General features: G+C 48.4%; 4 protein-coding genes across 6 annotated transcripts in view; 2 read left to right on the forward strand and 2 right to left on the reverse strand.

The window, feature by feature from the left end:
- LOC119453596 (ubiquitin-conjugating enzyme E2-17 kDa) lies at nt 1-12,246 on the forward strand. The gene is made up of 3 exons (XM_037715649.2): nt 1-766; nt 7,268-7,604; nt 11,633-12,246. The coding sequence occupies exons 2-3, from the start codon at nt 7,404-7,406 to the stop codon at nt 11,879-11,881; spliced, it is 450 nt and encodes a 149-aa protein (XP_037571577.1). The 5' UTR covers nt 1-766; nt 7,268-7,403; the 3' UTR covers nt 11,882-12,246.
- Nucleotides 12,247-12,835: 589 nt separating this feature from the next.
- LOC125945895 (THAP domain-containing protein 6-like) lies at nt 12,836-15,449 on the forward strand. Of its 3 annotated transcripts, none has more exons than XM_049668281.1 (3): nt 12,836-13,016; nt 13,138-13,311; nt 14,151-15,449. In XM_049668281.1, the coding sequence occupies exon 3, from the start codon at nt 14,160-14,162 to the stop codon at nt 15,201-15,203; it is 1,044 nt and encodes a 347-aa protein (XP_049524238.1). In that variant the 5' UTR covers nt 12,836-13,016; nt 13,138-13,311; nt 14,151-14,159; the 3' UTR covers nt 15,204-15,449. The 3 variants fall into 2 exon arrangements, with proteins under 3 accessions (XP_049524238.1, XP_049524240.1, XP_049524237.1); XM_049668280.1 differs by lacking the exons at nt 12,836-13,016; nt 13,138-13,311 and adding an exon at nt 13,382-13,856.
- Nucleotides 15,450-15,709: 260 nt separating this feature from the next.
- Nucleotides 15,710-16,835, reverse strand: LOC119454233 (uncharacterized). The gene is made up of 3 exons (XM_049668284.1): nt 16,678-16,835; nt 16,442-16,608; nt 15,710-16,289 (listed from the first exon to the last, which is right to left on the reverse strand). The coding sequence occupies exons 1-3, from the start codon at nt 16,789-16,791 to the stop codon at nt 15,710-15,712; spliced, it is 861 nt and encodes a 286-aa protein (XP_049524241.1). The 5' UTR covers nt 16,792-16,835.
- A 4,219-nt stretch (nt 16,836-21,054) lies between these two features.
- LOC119454234 (ubiquitin-conjugating enzyme E2 D2) overlaps nt 21,055-24,544 on the reverse strand; it is a 65,256-nt gene continuing 61,766 nt past the window's right edge. Inside the window, exon 3 of the mRNA XM_037716213.2 lies at nt 21,055-21,776. Within this exon, the coding sequence (XP_037572141.1) occupies nt 21,528-21,776 (249 nt within the window). The 3' untranslated portion in view covers nt 21,055-21,527. The remainder of the gene's footprint in view (nt 21,777-24,544) is intronic.

The following is a 24,544-nucleotide window of genomic DNA, read 5'->3' on the forward strand; positions in this document are numbered from 1 at the left end:
GTGACGTCACGCAACCACTAGGAAGGCCTTAGTTTATCTAGGAGGTGTCGGCTGTGCAGGAACGGCCGCCTAGGAGCAGCGCTCTAAAATGATAACGATGACGAGATACGTTGCGGCATCTCTAAAGTCTTATGCCTAGTTCAGTGCATATTAGAAAGTGTATAGAGCTACCATTATAATCCACGTTACTCTGTGTGCATGAAGTCAATAACTAGGAGAGAACATTGGCGCAACACGATTGCAGCCAAACGATTCGAACCAACACGTTATCGTCATACAGCGTAGGCCATGACAGCCGTACAAGTACCAGCGCATGTATTAAGAAGTACCGGAAAGCAAACTTTCTCGGCCAAAGCGCGTAGTCGCGGAGGTCACGTGTGAGACCGATCTTTCGAGGGTAAAAGTGTAGGGAATCGCTTAGCGAAAGGAATGGCTTAGCGAAGGCAAGAAGCGAAGGAAATACCCCTTAGTGGGTATCGGACACATGTGCCTTTGAGCTCATCATTATCATTGTTGTCAACGCTCAGACGAAGTAGAGGAAGCCGAAGACGTTGTCAAGGAACGCTCAGCTGATCAGGCGGTGGAGTCAGCGGGGCGGGGTGGCGATGCGGTGCCCGCGAAGAGCCCATGGTGCGCCCAGTGCCCAGCACGTCCTGTGAAGCCGGTTCCCATTTCCACCGGCGGGACATCGACGTGCAGAACTGCGGGCCGACAACTGCCAGGGCGAAGTGGTCCGGGAGGTCATGCGGTCGAGTCGTCCTCACATGTACGCATTTCGTATACCTTAAGCGCTCAATTCGTTTCATTTTCACCGCGTTTGTGAGCTGATATACCGCTATCACGGAAAAGAAAATAGAAAAAAAAAGGTTGAGGTTTCACTCCTGTAAACTTAGTTATCACGAGCGAAAGGTCTGTTTAGCTTGGTTTTGCAAACGCTATGCACGCAGTGTTTCATTAATGCACGCTTCCGCGCTTGGTAAGCTTCTCTAACTAACCTGCTAATCGGGCCTCCCTTTGCTCCGGTGTTTCAGCACCCAACTTTGCCTTTGCTTGAGATTTCGCGGCCTGCCGTCTAGATATATCTACTGGATGATTGGATTCAGCCTGTTGCTTGCGCTGAAGCGCACGCACAGGCGGCCCAGCCGGCGCGCCGTCCATGCATGGCGAGACTGAGCGACCAAGCCCAGGCGAAGTGGCCGTTAAACCGTCGCCTAGTCACGTGGTACCACAGCGGCGAGGCTCTGAGCGAGCGCAGCTGCGACGCCTCTCCGCAGCGGATCACGTGACGTGACGTCACCTCTGCCACACTTGCGATCCTGCGTCTCGCGTTCCGGCGGATCAAGGTCATTGCGACGCGTTGAATGACCTAGCGAGACATGGCTTTTAGTGCTTTCGCTCTAAAATCATTGCGCTCTATACTCGTGGACAACTCTCTTTGGCAATAAGGGGAAATCTACGGAGGCAAAGCGCTCACAAGTGAGAGTGCTCACGAAAAGTGTACCGCGTTTAAATGCACGTTAGTTTAGGCTGGGGAAGAGAAAACATAAACACCTTATTAGGAACAGTTAATGAAGAGAGAACACACCACTAAGTCTCATTCATTACATTCTACCGGTGCTAACATATGGAGCAGAAACTTGGAGGTTAACAAAGAAGCTCGAGAACAAGTTAAGGACCGCACAACGAAAAAAGCCGGCAGATCCCACGCCCTGTGGGAATCGATGTTATGCGAAACAGTTTGCGGGGAGCCTCCCAAGTTAACGAAACGACCATGAGAGCACCGAGGCGTAGGCGGCTCTTTCATGACCTACATGACCCGCATGTCATGAGTCCTCGGGAGTGATGAAGTTAGGAAATTTGCAGGGCCAAGTTGGAATCAGCTAGCGCAAGACAGGGTAACTGGAGATCGCAGGGAGAGGCCTTCGTCCTGCAGTGGACATATAGGCTAACGACGATGATGATGAAAGTTTGACTATGTCACATGGTGAGAAGTAGACGTCTTGCAGCATATTAGCTTGCAATCATTTTTTATGCACTGCACTGCACTGTATGAAAAGCTCATCGCACAGTGAGTGTAAAAACATAACAGCCTGTTCTGATTTATCTTTCAGATCCAGTAACATGCGATTTGTAAGGAATTCACTAATGGATGGTATTTCTGCGTGATGCTTGGCAAGCATATCGCGATATGCGCACAAGGCGCACCCACAAAGCAAGTTGCAATTCACTTTTAAATGAGGCACGTATATCAGAAAAAAAAAAGATATTTATATTGCCGGATAGAGTGGTGCGGAGAGTATTTTTCCAGATGTGAACCATCGTTTATTTTTAAAAATTTATTGTAGCACAGCATTGTGTATCGTATTGTTGTGCCATTCTATCCTGCCGGCTGTAAATGAAACCAGCATGTCATTTCTGCCTGAACCGTAGAATCACTGACAAAATGTTTCCCTGCTAGAAAGTATTTCAGTTCGCCGGAGACACAACAGGAAAAAGTTTTGTCGACGGTGATGCGTTTCATGCAGAAGTGACATCCTTGTTTCAATCAATGGGGGCACATTGGTATACACTACATATCTGGTTTTATATACAAAATTATTGTGACAGGCCACATTCAGATGATTGGTCTAAGCAAAATGTACTAGTGTGCTAGGCTATTCCCATTGTTCAGATCTAGAAAAACAACCTGTGCATCACTCTATCTGACAATATAATTTTTTTTCCATGTCCATGTCTCATTTAAAATAAGTTGTAACTGTGGATGAACCTCGTGTTAGTGTAACCGCTGCCACAAAGAATTGAGGGAATGCCTAATAAGAGTATTCAGGTTAATCTTGTAAAGATGTCCGTAAGCCAACCTTTAGCGTAACGTTAGCGGGGCTTACGGAAGTACGTTACACGTCTACGGCTACAAAATGTCTTGATCAAGACAGCTACTAGACGTTTGAATGATCTGTTCAAGACATTTTTAAAGGCGAAGCATTTATTGGAGAACATTTGCTATGTTGACCGTATCTATCTATCTAGCCGCCTACGACTTTGTGCTCTGATGGTCATTTCGTTAACTTGTTATGTATCAAAATTGGCATACTAAGACAAGAGTATATGACGAACATAAATGATATGTCATGACATGAATATCATGACATGCGTGTCATGTAGGTCATGAAACAGCCGTCTACGTCTTGATGCTCTCATGGTCGTTTCGTTAACTTGGTAGGTACCAAAATTGATATATTATGACAGGAGTGTATGGCGAACATAAGTTTTTACGGCCAGTTTGAAGTGAATCTTTTATTCGTGCATAACAGGTACAAAGTTTGCCCGCGGGGTAAAGCAAAAGGAGGGCTTAAACCTCCTGACTACGCCTTAAACCTCTTGACTAGGCCTTAAGTGATAGGTCGTGACAAAAATGTCATGGCATACGTGTCATGTAGGTCATGACAATGTCCCAGCTAAAAAGTTTAACACTCAAAAACCACTCAAATGGGTTCGGACGCGGGTACTAAGTAAAGGAAACACTACAGAATGAGTCATGAGCATGACTCAGCGAAAATAATGTGACTCAGCAAAAAAAGAATAATACTCAAGAACCACTGAAATGGGTTCGGACGTGGGTACTAAGGGAAGGAAACACTACAGGCCGATGGTAGAAATCAGTCATGAGCATGAATCAGCAAAATGACAATGACACAGCGAAAAAAGTATAGCACTCAAAAATCACTGAAATTGGTTCGGACGTGAGTACTAAGGGAAGCAAACACTAAAAGATGTTGGTAGAAGTCATAGTCACGAGTATGACTAAGGGTTTCGCCCTAAGGTTTCTTAGGTGTAGCTAAAGGGACTCCTGAGGACTCATGACATGAATGTCGTGACATGCGTTTCATGTAGGTAATGAAAGAGCCGCCTACGTCTTGGTGCTCTCATGGTGGTTTCGTTAACTTGGTACGCTCCCCGCACACTGCTTCGCACAACATCGATTCCCACAGGGCGTGGGATCTGCCGGCTTTTTAGACATCAAGTAGTTGCTTCCGTGTTTCGTGAGTTTGGATTCCCTTTTCAACGTGCATCTGCAGTGCATCGCCAACTGCTTCGCTTGCTATGGCACCACCTAAGACAACTGCTTCGCTAAAAGGCGCAGAAAGGCAACGACGTCGCCGGGCGAATCTCGCTTTGCTCCGGCGAGAGACACGCCAACGTGACGCAGAATGCCTTCGCGCGTTCGCGGCGCGCGGTGCGAAATCTGTCGTTGGCATTCCTGTAGCTGAGCGCGTCGCAGCTCGGCTGGCTGCCGGACTCGGAGCTTCGGCTTCAAAAGCGACGAAGCCGAAGGGACGCACTGTCGCGCTCCGCTCAGTCGGCTCTCCCGGAGTCAGGACAGTGTTCCGGCTTCCACTGCCGGCACGAGAGTTGTGCGCACACACATTACCACTCCTGCTGAGCAGCTGTGTGCATACCACGCGGTGGTGAACGCGACGCTAAATTTATGCGATTTTTCGGACGCTGACCAACGCCGACGGGCTTCTTTTAGTCTCGGGGTGCTTCGGCGGCTTCTTCGAACGCCAGCACGGGCGAGGAGGATATCGAGGTAGTCTCATCTCGGTGAGCCATCGAGGGTGCTCATATTTTCATATTGGCCCTGAGTCGTGCTCCCTAAAGGTACCTAAAGGGCTGCAGAAAATAGCGCCACTTCCTCTTTAGAACCACAATCTCTCTCTCTCTCTAGGGTGCAACGACTGCAACGCCGTTGGCGGAGCTCTTCATCAAGCTAGCTTTCGGAGGCGTTTTCAGCGCAGAGCTAAACCTTGCAATGCTTCGCTGCTTCGCCTTAGTGGGAAACTGACAACTTGTTGTCGACTGCTTCACTGCACGAGTCGCGAGATAGTTTCATTCTTTCTCAATAAAGAACATTTGCAGCTTCGCCCGAAGGGCAAGGCACTGACGGCGATGGCAGGGCTTTGCGTTGCACCTAAACTCCTCGGTCGGTGCGCTAACCATTCGCAGACACCAATGTGACACATTTAGAAAGCTTTGACATGCCGTGCAGGGCCTGTAATGGCATCGCGCAAGCGCCACTGTGCTGCTTGTAAAGAGCGGCGCCAACGAAATTACGTAACGTTCAGGTTGGAAGCACTAATGTAAATGCGTGAGAATTACTATGCCTACCCAACGAGGAAACCCGTCCGTCTGTCCGTCCATCACGTTCGCTTTCAAGACAGGGCCCGCAGCAGCGAGCGAATTGACCTTCGTGCTGCCTCTGGCTTCAACGCGAACTAAGCGGCGAGAACACAGCGCGCACTAAACTGTCAGCACTCGCCGCCCTCTGTCTCCATCGTAGAACGCTTTCAATACAGGGCCCGCCCGGCCTCGCCATACGCCACTGGGGTATGGTTGATAACGGTTCATAAGGGTTCGACGCGGATAGATAAGGTGCTAAAGCAATATAACTGCTTACAAATGATGGGAACGTCATCAGCTGCGTGGGCTGCGTGGTGATGAGCAAGTGGCAGAGTGCTCACACATACTTGGAGAACTCGCTTCTGCGTGAATTTTCAACTGATTAAAAAGATTTAAAATAAAAGGCACGCGCTGTGAAATAAAGGTATCATTCCGTTTGTTTCCGTGCATCCAAAATTGATATAAATAATTAAGTCAAGAATACACATTATCTTAACAACTTTAGTGGTTGAATATCATAGCATCTACCTTGCATATGAGGCAAAGATGAACATGTGGCACACATATAGGTAAATATAGACGGGACGTCGCGGCGACGGGGATAATTCGCCTGGAGGGACCATGTAATTGATATCTTTCGTTCTTCTGCTGCGGCACGAATCTGGAAAAAAAAAAAAAAAAAAAAACTCGGCGCTAATGCAATGGTAAACTCGGTGGTAATGCAGTTCCACTCAATGTGAAAGCTGGGGAAGTGCGGATCACTTGATTCCCTTGCGCTTTCTTTGTGTTTAACTTGTTTTATCCTGTGTTTATTTATTATTTTCACGATGTTGGGATTAGCTTGCCTGCGCTGGCGAGCAACTTAGCTGCTCGGGCGCGCAGACAGCGCCGACGACGCAGGGCTTCATCAGCGCTGTCTTTCACGGGCGAGCGCCCGCTGTCGTTCCAAGCGTGCTTGCTACTTGGCGTCCGTAGCGGGAAAGAGTGTCCCGGAGCGCGGGAACGGCTTTTCTAGGCACGATCCTCCTCCCCCGCCAGATGTCGCGCGCTGATTGGACGCTGGAGCGGCTGTGCGGCGGGCGGAATCTTTTCACTTGTGGGGTGGTGGCGCGTTCGCTTGCGCTGCGCCGGTATCAGCCGGGCGTGTTAGAAGCGATTTTAACGAATTTCTGCTAATTCGACTAATTCATGAATATTCTTGTATTTTATATTATTCTGAATCTAGTTAAATTTTACCCGGCTTTGCGTTGGTATTTGCATGTTTTGGCCCTGTTTTGCGCTGGTTTTTTTCTGAGCGTGACATGACACATTAGGCGCCGACAGCCCGGGCCCCTAAAGTGCTCCGCACCTAATCATTATTTTGTATCTCTACCCCTCTCTCACTCTCTCGAGCGCGAAGGGATGCAGGCGCAACAAAAGCATATGCAGTAGCTCCATTGGCGCAATATGCTTTCGCGGCTATTAATTGCGCCTCTCGTGAAAGCTTTATAATTACATACTGTTGCTCGCAGCACGCATCCTTGCTCCGATTACCCGCCGAGGTATACCCCAGTGATTGTGGAGGCAGACTGCAAAAACGTCCGTGTACTGGCACAACACAAATCATTTGTTAGGTGGGTTCTTCTTTTACATATGAAAGTGTAGTTACGTCACTCCCTGCTTCGTATACTACAGTTGCCGCTTCCCGGCAACTGCAGCTTATGCAGCCGTAATCTTTACCGGGAAACTCTTGTGGCGATAGGCTATTCGCGAAGGCGAGCTTTCTGGCTCTGCTTCTTTATTTCCCCCGCACGGCCCCGGATGCGCGGAGGCGAGTGCCATCTTGTGGTGCTGCAAGGAACCCAGCGGCGCGCGCCTCCCGCTGATTAGTTGACTTTTTGCCCACGGACACGAGATAACCATTGGGAGGTACAACTATACAGCTTTGCTGTAAAATCTAAAGTCGGTGCCGCCGGCGGAAACAATGACCGCATTGTCTGAGCTGCAAGCGTGAATTGAAAACGCCGAACTGTAAGCAGCACTAATGGTGCCAAGATGAGAACGCTTTCCGATGTTGTCCACCTTCAGCACCTCGCTTGCCAACACGCAGATCGACCAGCGAAGCCCAGCAGCGACCAGTCGCCTTCCCACTCTGGTAGTCCGCGGGCGTAGGCCACACGCACTACGTGACCGGGGTGTCCTCGTCACTGGTCAGCGAGCAGTGACCGCGACAGCCAGCCCGCGCGATGGCCCTGAAACGCATCAAGAAGGAGCTCGATGACATCAGCCGTGACCCGCCGGCCAACTGCTCTGCGGGTCCCATCGACCATTCGGACCTGTTCAACTGGCAAGCCACCATCATGGGCCCGTCGGACAGCCCCTTCGAAGGGGGAGTGTTCAGGCTCAACATTGTCTTCCCCAAGGACTACCCCTTCAAGCCGCCCAAGGTTTGTACACAAAATAGGTTGCGTCAATGTAGTTTTAACTTGTCCGTATTAACGGGATACCGGGTCTAGATATGGGGAGTAGGTCCAACGCAGGCTCCCCGCTGAGGCTTTTTTTATTGAAAGGTTGGCGGCCCCGCGCGCCGGGCGGACGCTTGTCGCTTCGGAAACCCTACCGCAGCTGCATGGAGCGTTGACAGGCGTTTCACTCCGATGCATCTGGTTTAGATATTCGGTGGCGGCAACACTGATATTATTCCCCACCGATGTATTGTAAAAAAATGCAAAAAAGTGTCAGCCTTTTCACTGGGGTGGAGATGGAAGACCAGCGAAGCCAGGAAGACCGCGCAAGACAGCACACAACTGTCGACAACAGTTGTGCGCGTTGTTTGTGTGACCGCACACAACCGCTGTCAAAACGCTGGCGTGAGCAAGCGCGCCAGCAGCAGCGAGCGAAGGTTCATGCGGTCTATTGCTTCAACGGAAACTGAGCGGCGAAAGCATGCGCATACAAAGGTAGGAGGCGTGTTGCAGATCGCTTTCAAGATACGGTGCGCGCGACCGCCCGGCGCCGCGAAAAGTAGAAGTTCTCGCAGAGCAGAATCCTCAACCCCTCCCTCCCGCGCTGCCTTCCTCCTTGCTTGGGAGATTGAGTCGCCAGTTCCCCTTGCGCCCGGTCGCAAGATACCCATTTGGTGCCGCAGCTGAACATCGCCTCCTCTCCCTTCGTCCCGTCGCCCCACGGCCTTTCGCCCGATGGAAGAAGTCGCGTGCTCCGCCGCGTGTTCGCTCCATGTGAAAGCGCGCGTCCCTCGCGCGCTTTCACTCGCACATAAAGCGTATGGCCAGAGTTTTTTTCGACATCCGGACGCTACAATCTAACAGTGAGCCCTTAACAGCTTCGCTGTAAAAGGAGCGGCGGAAAGAATGCAAACTACGCAACAACGACGGTGCGTCGAACAGACGACGGCTACTCAGCCCGTGAGCTCGCTTCAGGCAATGGCTGCTGCCGAAACAGCCGTAGCCAACGTTTAATGGCCGGAGCTTCAGAATAAGGTGACGGCAGCGCCACCGCAATTTCAACGTTTTTTGCTTCACCCTTGGCGCTTGGTCCGCTAGCTGGACCCGCTCCTACATTCTAGTATACACCCTACCGGAGACACGTATACGTCAAGCAGCCGCTTGTGGGCGCCATCGTGTGGCACAACGTTTAGCCAGGTATTTTTGCGATGACCAACCATATCGTACTTAACTGCTTGTGTAAAGCGTCGGCAGGGAAGAAATTAACGTAAGAAATTAACTAACGTGCAGTACTTTGGCATGTTTCTTCGACGAGAGCCCCAGCGCGCACCCACACAAACAAAAAAGAATGTGTCTAACGTGCGTGGTTATAATAAATGGAACCAGTTAAATCTGTTATTGAACTTCTTAGCCCGTATTTGACGCTTATTTACAACCTTGCCTTCAAGACTGGCATGTTCCCGCAGCATATGAAGAATGCAAAGGTGACGGTAACATATAAAAGTTGAGTTAAAATTATTATTGGTAATTATATGCCTAATTGATCATTACCGCTGTACTCTAAAGTACTTCAAAATAACACTTGTTATAGGCTGACTAAATTTTTTGACAAACATTCTATTATAGCGCCATCACAGTACGGTTTTATATCGGCTTTTCAACTGACAGTGCTCTACTTTTTTCAGAAAGAACTGACTCTGAAAATAATTGAAGCAAGAGACTTACATTGGGAGTATCGTTATATATGTCTAAGGCTTTTGAAAAAATTAGTCATGATACATTATCACAAAAGCTACAATGTTACAGAATTCGTAACGTTGCCCTCGATTTAATTCAGAGCTATTGAGGAAACATACATCCTTGAGTGTATAGCAGGGTATTTCAGCGAACACTTTCACACAAATTTTAAAGGTTGCCTATGGCTGATAGCATAATTCTAGTCCATGAGCTGGTGTACTCGGAAGAGGCTGACATTACTTGCACAAAAAATTGAAATGCATAATCGACTAATTAAAAAAACTAATTACCTTAACTAATTACCTGCGTTCTAGTTACTTTTGTGCATCAATGCAAAGAATGACGTTTGTTAAGAAAGCCAACGCATTTCTCCGCAAAGTTCGGGAATTAGTATTTCGAAACTGGTGTCATCCTTTGAATTCGTTCCAAGTGGATCTGCGTTGCGATTACCGCGACTAGAATTTGTAAATTGCAATATTAGTTGAAAACTTGATTAGTTAATTTTGGTTAGTTAGTCGATTATGCATTTCATTTATGCAAATGATGTCCGCCTCTTCTGGTAGACCAGCTCATGAACTAGTATTGTGCTATCTGCCAGAGGCACCTTTTAAACTTTTTCTTTCTTGCTGTGGTTTTACGTGCCAAAATCAGTTCTGATTATGAGTCACGTTTTAAACATAAAAAATGTGTTAGGTTAAACACGCGGTATACGCAGAAGTTTATCTTCCGTGCAAGCTGTTAAATATGGAGTACCTCAAGGGAGTATATTGGGGCAAGGGCTGCTTCGCATATTTATTAGTGATATCGTAACAGTTGATTATTCTTGGATACTCTAGCGGCCATCGTCATCTTCATCGGCCGCCTTTTATTTATGGCGCGCTCAGGTGCATGTGCATGCGCATGTGCCTCGTTCCTCATGCTGCGTGCTGCGAGGTTAGAAAAAATAGAAGAATAAAACATCGGCTCCTGCCATCGGCCTGAACGGTTCCTTGTTCTTTCACTTGCCGACTCATGCATTGTTATAGAGGACCTAACCTCGGTCTCTGTAACGTGGTGACCCGGACGTGATCGCAAGGCGAGCACCACATACATCATGGAAGGGACCAGGAACGACCGACCTGCGATCGGCACACAGGCCGTCGCCACGGTGCAGATTCACCTGCCATCGTTTTGGCCACAGAATCCTGCAGTCTGGTTTACCCACGTGGAGGCCATATTTACCCTTCGGCGCATTCTCTGCCGTCTCCGAACTCTCAACTGAGGGAGTTGCGGTGTTCTACAACCTTGTGGACGCGCCCCACGAAACCTTCCAACCTTGAGTTACCAATAGGTCACAACGTCACGCATTACGTTGTCACTACTTGCCCTCCAGTGCTTTGCCGACCCAACGCCTCGCTGGGGACCGCCTTGCCATCGCCAAAAGAGAATTCGACCACATGCTGCAACTGGGCATCATCCGTCCTTCGTCGAGCAGTTGGTCGTCAGCTCTCCACGTGGTTCCCAAGCGTGACCGTGGAGATTGGCGCCCGTGCGGTGACTACCGTACCCTTTACGCGCGCACCGTCCCTGATCGTTATCCCCTCCCCCACATTCACGACTTCTCTGCCAACCTAGCGGGAGCGGTGATATTCAGCAAGATAGATTTGGTAAAGGCCTACCACCAGATTCCTGTTGAGCCAGCGGACATCCCCGAGACTGCAATTGTGACACCATTCGGGCTTTTCGAGTACGTTCGCATGCCGTTCGCGTTGAAAGACGCTGATCAGACGTTCCAGAGGTTCATCAACTAGGTAACCCGGGGACTCCCCTTCGTTATTGCATATCTCGACGACCTCCTGGAACCCACCAAAGGTCGTGGGTTCGAGTGCCGTAATTAACCACTTCCTAATCAAGGTAGAGGTAATTAAAGCACTCGAACGCGCGACCTTTGTTACTGGCACCATGGTGGCACCAGCACATGGTGGCTCCATGAATCATTCGAATGGGTTGTTACTTCCTATTGTTTTCTCCTACCACAGGTCGAGTGTTCCACTCCCACGAAGGTCGAAGTCAGTGTGCCTTAATTAACTCTATCTTAATTAACCGTGCCTTAATGCACTTTGCCTCATTTAATCCTAAAGGTCTTGGGTTTGACTCCCTCCAAAGGTCGTGACTTCGACCATCAATGGGGGCACCATCAATTTTGGTGCCATTGAATTTTCCGGACGGTGAAATTTTTGACCCATGAGCCATCTAAGGCTTTCGCCTTAAGTGTGTTACCTACACCGGCGCAGGTGAGCTTCATCACCAAGATCTACCACCCCAACATCAGCACGCACGGCGACATCTGCCTAGACATCCTCAAGTCGCAATGGTCGCCGGCCTTGTCCATCGCCAAGGTGCTTCTGTCCATCTGCGTCCTCATGTGCGACCCGAACCCCGACGACCCGCTCATGCCCCGGGTGGCGTCCGTCTACAAGAACAACCGGGGTCTGTACGAGACCACCGCCAGGGAGTGGACCAGGACTTACGCCATGGAGTAGGGACCACTGGTCGTGACTCTAGGCGACGCCATGCCGGCTTGTAGAGTGATCGCCTACTGCTGCTTTTTTTATCCTACCTGTTGTATGCGACCCGGGGGTACAACAGACGAGGCGGGCCATGTTGTGCGGTCGCGTCGACGAAGCGGTGACTCTGTACTCGCGGCCGGAATCCAGCATTATGGCCCGCCCGATAAAAATATAAATCAGTATTCTGACCTTACATGAGCGTGGAGCTGTACTTAGGCGGCCATTAAGACAACGGTCGTGTTCAACGTACACACTGAACAGCATTGCACCATCGTGGGTGCGGGTTTTAGAAGCGCCCTCCTTGCGTCCTTACTTTTTCCTTTTATTTTCTCGAAAATGGGCGTTCTCGTTAAAGAACACCATCAATGCACCCTTACTGCGCCTTTGCTATAGTTCTGGGTTCCAAAAGGGTGTTATGTGCAAAACGTACACCTTGAGGGGTTTAAAGGTGCTGTGGTACTTTAACTTTTCACGCAAGTGAAAATACATTTCATACGAGCTTATATATCTTCCCCAGCGGTTCACGCAAGGTCAAAGCACAAAGTCAAAGTAGGATACGCCTATCATCCTGTTGCTTCATTTGTATGGTGTCCCAGGTGGTAGTAGGACACGGCTTTAATTTTTATTTGCTGTCTTGCCGTTCGCTTTTCACCCCTCGCCTTGTTTAAATTATTTCAGATATGTGCTAGTTTAGTGGTCCGCTGCCAAGCGTGAGCCCATCGTAGCTTTCCAAGTGCATGTTCTTTCTAATGTAGCATCGGAAGCAGCTCTATAGGGACCGGGCGCGGGCGAGTTTCGACTGGTGGCGCCTTCTTTCGGTAGCGCCGCGAAAGTAATGGCATGTGACTGCCGGAAAGAGCGCGCGGTCGCTATCTGCTGGGCCGCACGAAGCTACGCTGCTAGCTTGTGTTCCTTCGTCTCTTGTGTTCCGCGCTGCCAAAATGCCTCGTGGTACCAAGTCCGAACAGACATGTTGCGTTGTTGGATGCACAAACAGCTATTCAAGCATGGATAAAGCTGGCGAAGGCATTCAGTTCCATCGGTTCCCGTCGCGGCCCCACCAGCTCGAACGGCGGAAAGTCTGGATATGCGCGGTCCGCCGACAACGGTACGTAGCACACACATTCCCCTCGTTACTCTGCTTTCTAGCTGTTTTACCATCAATGAAGGAGCCATTCAGTCGCAAAAGCTTCGTGATCTAAGTAAATATTGCGTCTTCGTCTCCACAGGTGTGACGGCTCTGAAGCTTGGGCACCGAAGGCGAACACGCGGATTTGCAGCCGTCATTTTGTAGGTAATCGGAAGTCGGAAGATCCAAGCAGCCCGAGTTACAACCCTTCAATGTTCCCGTCAGCCTACCGAAAGCGGCCGCCACCATCAACCTCGCAAGATCGCTACGAGAGGTACGCACTTGTAGCGTTCGTTAGCGCAAGACGGTCTCGTTTTCTAAAGCTCTTTGACCGTCGCTTCGTTGTCGACGCGAAAGCGTTAATTAGCGCGCTCAAGCAGAAGTACTTTGAATTTGTTCGTTCGATACCATTTAGGATGTGACGTAAGAAAAGAAGCTTTGCACTTATGCACCAGCAATATGTAGCGATATTTAACTTGATTGCTAGGTGTCTGGTGCAACGCGCATAGGACGGTGCAGTTTCAAAGAAGGCGTACTAATTTTATGTAATTTATCTTTGTATAAAAAGGCTGAAGAAAAGACATACAGCTAGAACTGGCCTTTTTCCTGTTAGTGCCCCCCTAAACGAAGCACCTGAGCAGGTACTGTTTACTAGCAGTCGTCTGTGCGATCAAGCGAGACAAACATGTTTACAAAACTTTTTTTTTTCATCTCCAGTTGCTTCTATGCGTGTATGAACATGCACCTGCGGATATCTCTAGTGACGAGTGCGCAGCTGAAGAAATTCTTAGTGAGGATTGCAATAACAAAACGTGTGAGGTAAGTTCTGCATTCTTGCAGTGGTGGCATGTTGGTATGATTTCGCCAGTTTGCATTTGTACTAAAAGCAGCCAGATTAAACCAGCAGTCGATTATCTTGAAGCTATAGTTGGTTTACATCTGGCCTCTTGGTACTTAATTGCAATGTGCACCAGCAACACATGAGGTGACCGTGTGCATGCCGTGAATGCTGAGAAAAAGGCATCCAAGAACATAGCACCATCATTTCGCACTGAAACAATCAAATGTGCTTTACAACCCCTGGTGCACTGTTTGCTTATTTTGTTTTTTCAGGTTGGCACAATGACATCCTTTGATTGCAGTGAAGCTCTGAGTTATCCTTGCATTTTTCTGTCTACTACCGATGGCAGCATAGCTTCAACCCAAATCTCCAGCAAGTTTGTGTCATCGCAGTCAACTCAGTGTGAAGCTGCGTTAACACACAACACATCTTCAGGCCCAGACCACCGTTCAGTTTACTTTGCTGGAGTGCAAACAGTGCTGAGCAATGAAGATGCCATGCAAAGTCTATGCTCAGTGTCGTTCACAGTGTTCTCAATGCTACTTAGTATTTTATGTAATACAAGAAGTGTTTATGAAATGAGCAAAGCCGATCGACTAACTCTGTTTCTCATGAAGCTGAAGACTGGAATTACATACACAGCATTGGGTGCTTTGTTTGGTGTGCACCGTAGAACAGCTGCTAGGTGCTTCCTTAGCGTTTTGAATGAATTGTACGCAAGAACTCGCACTTGGATAGAATGGCATCACAGAAGCGATGTGCTGTCTACAATGCCCAATTGCTTTAAGCTGCATTATCCAAAGTGCAGAGTTGTGATCGACTGCACTGAGATTAAAGTAGAACGGCCTGCATTAGTTGAAACACAGAACCTGATGTATTCATCCTACAAAGGGACATTCACCGCAAAATTCCTTATTGGAATTGCTCCAAATGGTGCCGTAATGTTTCTCTCAAAGGCATATGGAGGAAGGGCCACGGATGCCTTCATAACTGTCGACTCAGGTCTATTTTCCTTGCTAGAGCCAGGTGATGTTGTTCTTGCAGATAAAGGTTTTCCTGGAGTGCGTGTTGACATGGCAGAAGCAAATGCTGTGCTAGTAATGCCACCATTTTCAACCGGAGCAAACTTCACACGAGAAGAAATGGCTGAAACTTACAATATAGCAAGTGTTCGAATCCATGTAGAGCGGATGATTCAGCGGATAAAAACTTTCAATATTCTTAACATCCGACTTCCAGTTGAGCTGCATGACCACATTGACCAAATTATGCATGTTATCTGTGTTCTAGCCAACTTGCAAAATAGTATTTTCAAATGTGCTTGACTATTTGTTCATTGTGACTTTTTGGGTCAGTGTCACAGTCAGTCGCTTTATACATTTTCAGCACAAACAAAGTGATGTAGATTTTATACCTTGTATCATATGCCAGCTTTATTGCAGCTTGCCTTGATTACTTACCTCTCACAAGAATCATACATATTGCTTTCACGATTCATGACTAGTGACGGCAACATTTTCTTATGCTGTTATCTGTATGCTTGCACAATTGGGAAGTAGTATTATCAAACGTGTTTGAATTTTTGTTTTGTGTATGTGATCATTTTGTTTGGTGTTAAGAGCGACTGAGAGTTACATTGTTTAACATAGACATAAAAACTTATGCAAATTGTATTTTATACCTTTGTCTTTATTGCACCTTGCCTTGATAACATGCCATAAAAATCACGCATTTCACTTTTCTGGTTCATGACTAGTGATGACAATATGAAAGCCCTCAGAGGTATCACAGTTCACTAAAGGAATAAAGTTCAATAATGAAACACAGAAATCTATTGCTGACTGTGTGCTAACTTTGGCAACATGTGATGGAAATAAAATTCTTCTAGCTTAGGAATAGCTTCACTCAGGAACTCATCACAACGGTTCACAACAACAAGAAGTTGCTCTTTGGGAGTGTACACCAAGAATTTGCACACTTTCAGACCAAGTGTATATAGAGCCACCTGCACTTGCGTGTAGTATTCGTGGGAAGTCTTAAGGTGACATGCTCCACCTGACGTCGTAAGGTAGGCAAGACTTTTTCCCTCGAGGAACTTCTCTTGCCCGCTCCTTTTTGAGTAGGGGCATTTGATCTCAAGGAGCTCAGTTTCTGAGTGAGGACACTCAATCACTCCATCAGGACTACATCCTAGCCATGGTTGGCTGTCCTTGAGAACAAATCCCAACTCATGAACTATAACATTTTCGTGATAGGCAAACCATGCCCGTCCTGCAGGTTCTAGCTTGATGCCATAAATCATGGCAGCTGTGGTGATGCGATTTTGCCTGATGATCTTTTCGGCAAGGTCTTCGTTGGGCCCTCGGTGGCGCAGGATTCTGTGAGCCAGTGTTGATGTTATCCTGCATGCTCTGAAAACGCATTGAAACATTAGCGCATTCACTGTAGGCTTGCACATTTCTATGCCAATGACTGGCTTGTTTCGAACTCTATATATATAAACTTTTAACAAAACCAGACTAAGAAGAGACAAATTGCAAGGCTCAAACGAATTTTCACCTACCTTGCCTTGTGCCATGCTGTTGTGCGCTGTGTCTTACATGTCACCACAGATGTCACCTGAAGCTTGTAATAGGCATCCACCTCACCACGAAGTTTGCTACTGGGGTCTGTGGAACTTTGAAACATTATTTGTTCCTTCTCCCACTCGTAATGGACATCTAGAGGTCCCTGCAACATGGAAAAACACAATCGGGTCTAATTAATCGCCGTCTAGGGATGGGCACGTGTAAAACTTACTGGATCGAGATCGCCTTGCTCCTCACGCTTTCTTTTTGCATTTAATAGCTGAACCATTGGACAGCTGGTATCACATTTTTCGAGCACGTACATGGAGGATAGGCTGTCTGGCATATCGGCTTCTAAAGAAAAGAAAGAAAATATTTATCAAGTAAAAGACGCGTGTAAACCAACGCTTTAAACATTGCGTTGGGCCTTGATTAAACAAGCGTTGTGTAGCCGCTGATATGCTGACACGACGTACCGTCTTTTCGGAGCTGAGCCTTTTTCCTTTGGGGTACACTTTTTTTCCTGGGGCTCCCCAGCTCTGGCTGCTGCTCGTACACGACTCTGTGCGCTCAGTATCCACGGCGAAAGCCAACGCAGCGGCATGTTTACAATCGCCGCCGACGCCGGCCTTACAAGTGCACCGGCCGCCGACGACGTTTCTCGTCACGTCAAGCTGCGTGAAATAGACGTGAACTGAAGATTATAATAGTTGGTAAGTGATTAGGATCATCGAAGCATCGAAAAAAAAAAGGATAGGCAAACGGCAACATGCAAGAAGTACGATCGAGGAACAACAACAACAACAACACGTGCAATCGGCGAAGTACTGAAAAAAAGAAAGCATTTGGGGACGTACGTTTTTCTCTTTTTTTAGGTGGCGGTGTTAACGTGCACAGAGAAAAACAAACTATTGAGAAATAGGGATAGAGAAGTTACTTACATCTAGCTCCACATCGTAGCTTGTCGCGTTGAGCTTTGTTTGTGGCGTGCACTTGCCACGCAATTTGCCCTCGTTGACTTCTTTGTACTCCCTGATGTCGTGTACGTGACCTGCTTCGTGCAAGCGGCGACCTTTCTCGAGAGCAGATGCACGAAAACGCGTTTTCCAGTTGGTCAGGCCTTGAAAACCGCAGTGCAAGATTACTCGAAGCGCCATGTGTACACTCGGCGCCTTTGCCGCGTCGTCTGCATCACATGCCAGTGCTGTCGCCGCCGCCGTTTGGAGCGCTGTTAGCCACGAGCGCTGCTGGCGCCTTACGACGGCCGCCCGGTGCCTATATGTACAGTAATACGTTGCTTAGTGCTGTATCGGTTGGAGTAAACATTCGCAGTGCGTACGACCATGGATAAATCTCCTGCCGATACCACATCATTGATTGTGGAGGTCGCGCTTCCCGGTCATAAAGTGGGGAGGCTGTCTTTTCCTCCCGTTGTGTCCAGCTGGACACAACGGGAGAAAGTTGTGTCCGATGTGTCCAACTTGGTCGTGCGCTCTATGCTTGCAAATGGTCGCCAAACAAGAACAGGGACTTGTTATAACACAGAAAGTAGCCTTGCTTGAGTTTATGCACCTCGTCAATATATAACAGGTCATAAATTGTGCTACCGGATAAGGACCACAGTATTCAGTGGCCACAATTAGCCCAAGTTCCATCCACACGTTGCTTGAGCAAACACACCACAGCTCACACCCATAACACACCCCACCACACGGCAATGGGAGGCAGCGCTGTCCAGCTCCGACTCGACGGACCAGCTCAACCTGGTCAATCCAGCGAGAAGGGCAGCTAAGGCCGCTGGACTCCTGGAATGAGGGGACCACCCACTGCAGAGCGGAGGAGGTACCTAGGCTCGCGTGGTCTTTGGATTAAAGTTTATTCTCTCTCTCTTGAGCGAAGGATGCCAGAAGAAAGCCCCTATTGTTTCCCATAACAGGATGTTTTTACGCTGCAAGGAAGCGGAGAAGAATAAAAATAGCGTAATACTAATACCGACGAAAAGCTCCGTCGTTACAGTGAGCGCTGTTCGGAAAATAGCGCAGTTGTCGGCCTTCCGTCGTAAATTTGGCCAAAATAAATGCAGTAAATATTACGTTCGGTGCACTTGAAAGATCTGGGTGCTGCTCCTTCACTTTGGCGGTGAAAATCTTCCACAGCACGTGAAAAGAGAGGCAATGTGGACGTGGAGATCTCGCGCGGTATGCTTTCCACCTCCACAAATACTGGATGGTGATGATTTATTGGCATCTCCTTTGAAACGGGGCGGTGGCAGATAGTCACCTAGCCTGCTTGATTTAATCAGGTAAGCTATGCACGCATTTAATTGTAGCATTTTTGTGTACATCTTAACTTTTTTTCTTTTCGTCATAACTTTTCTATGTACCTTGAACTGCTACCTATGCCTGTAACGGGTCCTACCTATACCTATAAGGGATCCGGTCGTATCACTCTCAGATATGTAAAATTTCATGAAATTTTGAGCGCCGTGAAAAAGAAAACTGGTTTCTTTCATGCTTTAACTTAACAGCGAAGCTGTTTAAGCTGGATGTATTCCGGTGGTGTACGCCCGAAATGTGGGCCGATCCAGTAGGTAGTGCAGAAAGGGTCCAAGCGCAATGGCACATACCCCATGTAAACTAGCGAAGCTGTCTAAGCTCGATGATGGTCCGTCGAGTGTACGCCGCAAAACCTCCGCCTGGCAATGAAGTCACCATGCGTCGCCTAGCAACGCTTCGCCCGAGCTGCGCCGAGCGCACCAAGCCTCGCCACAGCTGCGTGAGCCGTGACGTCATCGCGCGCGTCGCATCGCTTCGCCCAATAGCTTTGCCGAGCCATGACGTCACCGCACCGTGCGGAGTGGTTGCCGCAGCTGCGCAGAGGTGGAGCTAAGCCGTGACATCACTGCGCCGACCCACGGGATATATAGCTACGCGTCGCCGCCGCGGCGACACAAAAGCCCCGCCGTCTCTGCGCCGAGCACATCGCCACGAAGATGGCGCGGCCGAAGAAGAGCGTCAGTCCCGAAGAAGAGGAAGCGCGGTGCGAAAGCCGCCGCGCCGCTACTCGAGAGCGAGTAAGACGACTTCGGTCTGATCCCGATTATCGCGCCGCCGAAGCGGCGGCGAAATGTCGGCGATTCGCAGAAGATCCGGAGTTACGAACCCGCGAAACCGAGCAAGAGCGTTTGAGCGTCCAGATACTTTAATGATCGAGTGTTCGTTCCTCCTTGGGCTGTCAATGATTCCGGGGTGATCTTGCGCAAAACGTGGCCGAGTTTCGAAGCATAACCTCTGAAAAACTTGGCCGAACCGAGATAAAGCTAGGTGGGCTCGCCAGCTTCGCTGTTTGCCCAGTATTCGCACCAATGGTGCCAAGCTGCCCCTATTTTTTTCCCGAAAAATAAAAATAAATAAAAAAAGACGATTGCGCACAGAGGTATGAAAAATCCGACACATTGATTTCTTTAACACTGAAAAGAATATAATTGTTACATTATTGCATCACAAAAGTCTAAGAAGAGCTTCCGGGTTCAATATGTAGGCACTATTTCACGTCAAAACATTGATTTCAAATCAAAGGGTCAAGACAAGCATTTGTATTAATCAGTGTCCGATTCATTTCCGCTTGACGCGTCAACGCTTCTCTGTGCAGCGGACGCAGCCTTCCGTACATTGTGGTTAGAGTGCACGTGCACAAGTTTTTGCACGCGATCCCCTGCGAGCCTGTTGCGTAGCTTGGTGTCCACATTTCCAAACTCGGACCAGTTTCTTTCACGTGCCGCAGAAGGGCAATCTGCAGTACGCGACAGGCAAGGGGTCTCAAGGGTTGGTTGAAGCAAAGTCCTTGCCACCGCTTGGATGAATCCATGTGGTGGCAATGCACTCCCAAACTCCTCCTTTTTACCAAATTCCCTTGCAGGTTCTGTATTCTGCGAGGTTACACAATTTTTTCAATCGCGTTCTTGGTGAAAAAAAACTTAAGTTTTTTGAAATTTTCAATCTTGTTTTCAACCGCTTACATCTCTGATCACTCTTTCCTGCTTTTGACAGCGAAGCTGTTTGCCTCGAGTTGCTCGGGATTTTTCGTCGCCTGCTCACCCCCCCCCCCCCCCCCCAAAAAAAAAAGAAAAAAAAAAGAAAACGCAGGCAGAAAAGTGGTTTGTGCATGAGTTTCCACGTTACAGAATTATGTCCAGTAGCCTGATTCAAACAGATAACCTCTAGCACAGAAGTTTGATACTGTAACCATAACGCCATTGACGATTTTCCCCTACAAAAGCGTGCCTCATAAGCACATCGTAATTTATTATTTAAATTATTTAAAATTATTTAAAATTAACACGTCATCATACGCCAAAATGCGGGTTCATCCCGAAAATAGCGCAGTCTAAAAATGTAAGCGCGTATCCCGAAGATTCTGCAGCCAAAAAATTTAGAGTCCGACGTTCCTCCTACTCGTCTGACACCAGGGGTGACGCGATTGAGTGTGGTGCGCAGTGACTGCGCCCCTACGTCACCATCGACTCGGTCACGAAGGCTAAGTCTTTCGTCGACTTAAACTGGAGCTCGAATTGTGTTCCAACGTTTTTATTCTAAATTTATTTAAGACAAAAAAAAAAGGGAAACAACCCGGGTCAACGGTGTGGGAAACGGGCGGCGAGATTTAGGTATACATATATAGGTAAGATTTTGATTGTCACGCCGAATGACTACGTGCTCCCCTACATGTCGGTTTCTTTGAGCGCAGGCAAAGAAATGCGCTGCGGGAAACGCTGCAATGTTTGTTGTTGTTGATTACTTTCGTAGAAGGGAACTGAATACGTTTGGTTAGATCTCTAATGGCCAAGCCGAAAAAAAGTCGCAGCACAGGCTGCTCCATCGCTGCTGCGGGAATATGGGTCCTTTACACAAATTTCGCTTGTGCGCCTCGATAAATTTGCCAACTCTAGAAAGGAATTTCCCAAGGAGTCCACCGAAAGACTGCCTAACATCGCCGTGTGCCATGCTTCCTCGAATGACGCGACTCTGGTTCACGTGCGCGGTTGCGAGGTCGTCGACAATGTCGGCGTGGTTCGTCGTCCTGTCATTCCATGGCGTATTCCCTGGTCCACTTCCGGGCGGTGGCGTTGTACTGAGTGCGGTCGTGCTTGTACACGGAGGCGACGTCCGGCATGAGCGGGTCGTCCGGGTTCGGCTCGCACATGAGCGCGCAGATGGACAGTAGCACCTTGGCTACGGACAGGGCCGGCGACCACTGGGACTTGAGAATGTCCAGGCAGATGAGGCCGTTGCTGTTGATGTTTGGGTGATAGATTTTGGTGATGAACTTCACCTGCGAGGTTGTCAGCATGGGCTGAAGAAAGACGTAAAGGGAGAGAGAGAGACCGCAAAACAAAGCACGCCGCACTTCATGTTATGAAGGTTTAGAGAGTGTCCCAGCTAAAGTTAGCGAAGCTATTCAGCGAAAAGGAAGATAGAATTATCTCTTGCACCATATTTTCTTTTGAAGACCTATACAGTGTTTGGCCGTCAGAAGTCTGACGCCGTAGGTGCGGTAATTGTGTCTTGCAGTGCGTTTTCTTAATTTTTTGTTGTTGAACAGCTTGGGTAACGTTAGCTGGGACACGTGGTGTAGATATAGCAAGTAAACTACATGTATGAGTGGCCCTGCCGTTGCTCAATTAACAACGAACACGAGAGGAGAGTGTCGAAGCGTGACTTCTTACAATTATTACTGCGGTTTTCGTTCGGGTTCAGCGAATCGGTGCTGATTCAGCTACGCAGCGGGTAAAATAACAGTTCAAACCAGTTTGAACCAGTTTTGTGTTCGTTTTCATAACCTACCAATAATTGTAGGACGGGGAAGCGGGCAGTTGGAACCGACGAGAACAAAGGAAAGATCAGATGGTAATATTTTAATTCTCTCGTGGAACCGTGATGTTCAAAACACTCATTGTTTCTGTTAGAAAGTAGAAGCGGTGGCTCTGGCGTCCACACTCTCTTGTAGCGTTCACAGCGTTCCGTGTGGTGTGATGCGAACCTTTAATACGGACGGCCCTGTATAAATGTAATCAACTTGCGAGTTAAACACGCCCCGAGAATGCCTTTACCGCATCAGCATCATTTGTGGCTTACACTACTTTAAACGAGAACTTCTATTATTATAGACTTGTCGATGTGGTAATTGCGCAATGTTCCTGAGGAGCTTATACAGCGTGTTTTATCTGACTGAAACCGGCTCATCAGACAGAAAATCTCTGAAGGCAGCGCTGCATTTGTACCGCTACTGAAACGTGAAACTACGGGGACATTTGTGGCTTATCAATAAACGTTTGCCGGGCAATGCACACGACCAAGTCATTTCCGATATTTTTTGGAAACTACAGGCCTTCATGAGACGATTTTTTGAAGACTTTGAGCGTGTGTCTGTGGGTGTTTGTGTGATCACGCTTTGTATCGTCATGTTGTAGTGATAGTGAAATAAGCAGACACGGCTGCCGCATTTTGATGAAGGCGAAATGAAAAAAAAATGCTCGTGTTCTGTGCATTAGGTGCGCGCTGAGGAATCCACAGTTGGGCAAAATTAGTACTGGCGTGACAGCTTTTTCACTGGCTGTGTCAGTCACCGGTTTGGCCCGCACACCAACAGGCCATTTGTTGGTTCGCCGGTATCGGCACATTGTAAGCTGCTTTGCAAGCGCTCTGACAGGCGTACTACATGTATAGAAGATAACTGAATTGTCGCAAATGAATTTCTATGTCGTTCCTTAACCTTTTATTGACCAATGTTGCCTGCAGCCAACATACGAGACATTGTTGACATCGAAAGCTGTAAATGGCTAAGCGAAACAAAAACCGTTCGTCCCATGTTCCTCTAAACGTCTCCATTGGCTGCGCCGTCAGTTACGTCGTTCTCTACGTCGCACCCAAGCGCTCGCGCCATTGGCAACGCCTTTAGTGACGTCGTCAGGGAAAGCGTTCCCGCCATTGCCACGTTGACGCTGCTCTGCCCGCAACGACGTCTCCTCGGCTCGCCGTGTCGCATGCGTTCGATATCTCGAGTTAGCTCGGCGTTGTGGCTGCATCCGATGCTACCAGCATCCGCTGTTGTAACCAAACATGTAACCAATAATTGACAAACGCTTCAATACTGAGTCGGAATTAACCCACTGCTAAACACCGGCGCCGCACGTTTCAGCTTCGATGGTTAAGCATCTGTACGGAGTGCTTGGGCGGTGATGTTTTAAATGCGAAGCATTTCTTGCCGGCGGCTCTTTCTGTTGTCCCGCGTCCCACACCTCCACAGCGCATGCGCGTCCCCTCCCCCTCTCAGTCCTCTCCTACGCTCCCCCCTTTCTCTCCTCTAGGAATCCTGTACGGAGCGGCGCCCGCGTGCCACACTCCCACAGCGCGTCCCCTCCCCCTCTCTCTCCTCTCCTACGCTCCCCCCTTTCTCTCCTATAGGAATCCGGAGCGGCGCGCACGACAGGTGGTGCGACAGCTACATGCTCCCCTGGGGGCGCCACGGTAGTTCCGCGGTATGAAAATGACGGAGCACGCGCGCCTCATTCTCTCTCCTGTGCAGCGCCGCGATGAGCGCTAGGGCCGCTGCCGCAAAACCATCTCCCGCTCAAGCTAACCATCTCCCCGCTGCTTCGCATCCACACATGGTTGCCTTTAGCGGGAGATGGAGTAATTTTTTTCTTACTGAGTTTAGGTATTGGGTATGAAGTTTCTGGCTAAATGACAGGCAGCAAGCGTCATTTGTTGGTTTAGAACAAGAACACAGGAACAGGAAGAAAAGGTTGGGTACCCGACTCGTTTTCTTTTTAAAGCACGGTCAGAGAAGACAAAACGATGCAAGATTTCCGGCTGCAGTGGTCTCACACACGTGATGTAAAGCAAATGAAATGATCTCCTATGGTGACGAGAGTTGTCTACCAACTCCAAACGATGCCATTGGTGGCTTGGGATGAAGCCCACTTCCAGTTTTCTGTCTGGTGTTTCCCTCCTATTGTTGAAAACAGTTTCTAAATAATGTTTTTTATTTTGTTGATTATGCTTATTCAAGATGTGTTTTGCCCATTTACATAGTAAATG

This window comes from Dermacentor silvarum, chromosome 5, assembly GCF_013339745.2.
Source record: "Dermacentor silvarum isolate Dsil-2018 chromosome 5, BIME_Dsil_1.4, whole genome shotgun sequence".
Taxonomy (NCBI): domain Eukaryota; kingdom Metazoa; phylum Arthropoda; class Arachnida; order Ixodida; family Ixodidae; genus Dermacentor; species Dermacentor silvarum.

Bases quoted from the DNA above. Each gene is read 5' to 3' on its own strand.
- LOC119453596 (XM_037715649.2), top strand. From the start codon at position 7,404: ATGGCCCTGAAACGCATCAAGAAGGAGCTCGATGACATCAGCCGTGAC. The intron at 7,605-11,632 runs GTTTGTACACAA...ACACCGGCGCAG, and splicing joins ACCCCTTCAAGCCGCCCAAG to GTGAGCTTCATCACCAAGAT.
- LOC125945895 (XM_049668281.1), top strand. From the start codon at position 14,160: ATGACATCCTTTGATTGCAGTGAAGCTCTGAGTTATCCTTGCATTTTT.
- LOC119454233 (XM_049668284.1), bottom strand. From the start codon at position 16,791: ATGCCAGACAGCCTATCCTCCATGTACGTGCTCGAAAAATGTGATACC. The intron at 16,609-16,677 runs GTAAGTTTTACA...TCCATGTTGCAG, and splicing joins AGCAAGGCGATCTCGATCCA to GGACCTCTAGATGTCCATTA. The intron at 16,290-16,441 runs GTAGGTGAAAAT...ATGCGTTTTCAG, and splicing joins ACAGCATGGCACAAGGCAAG to AGCATGCAGGATAACATCAA.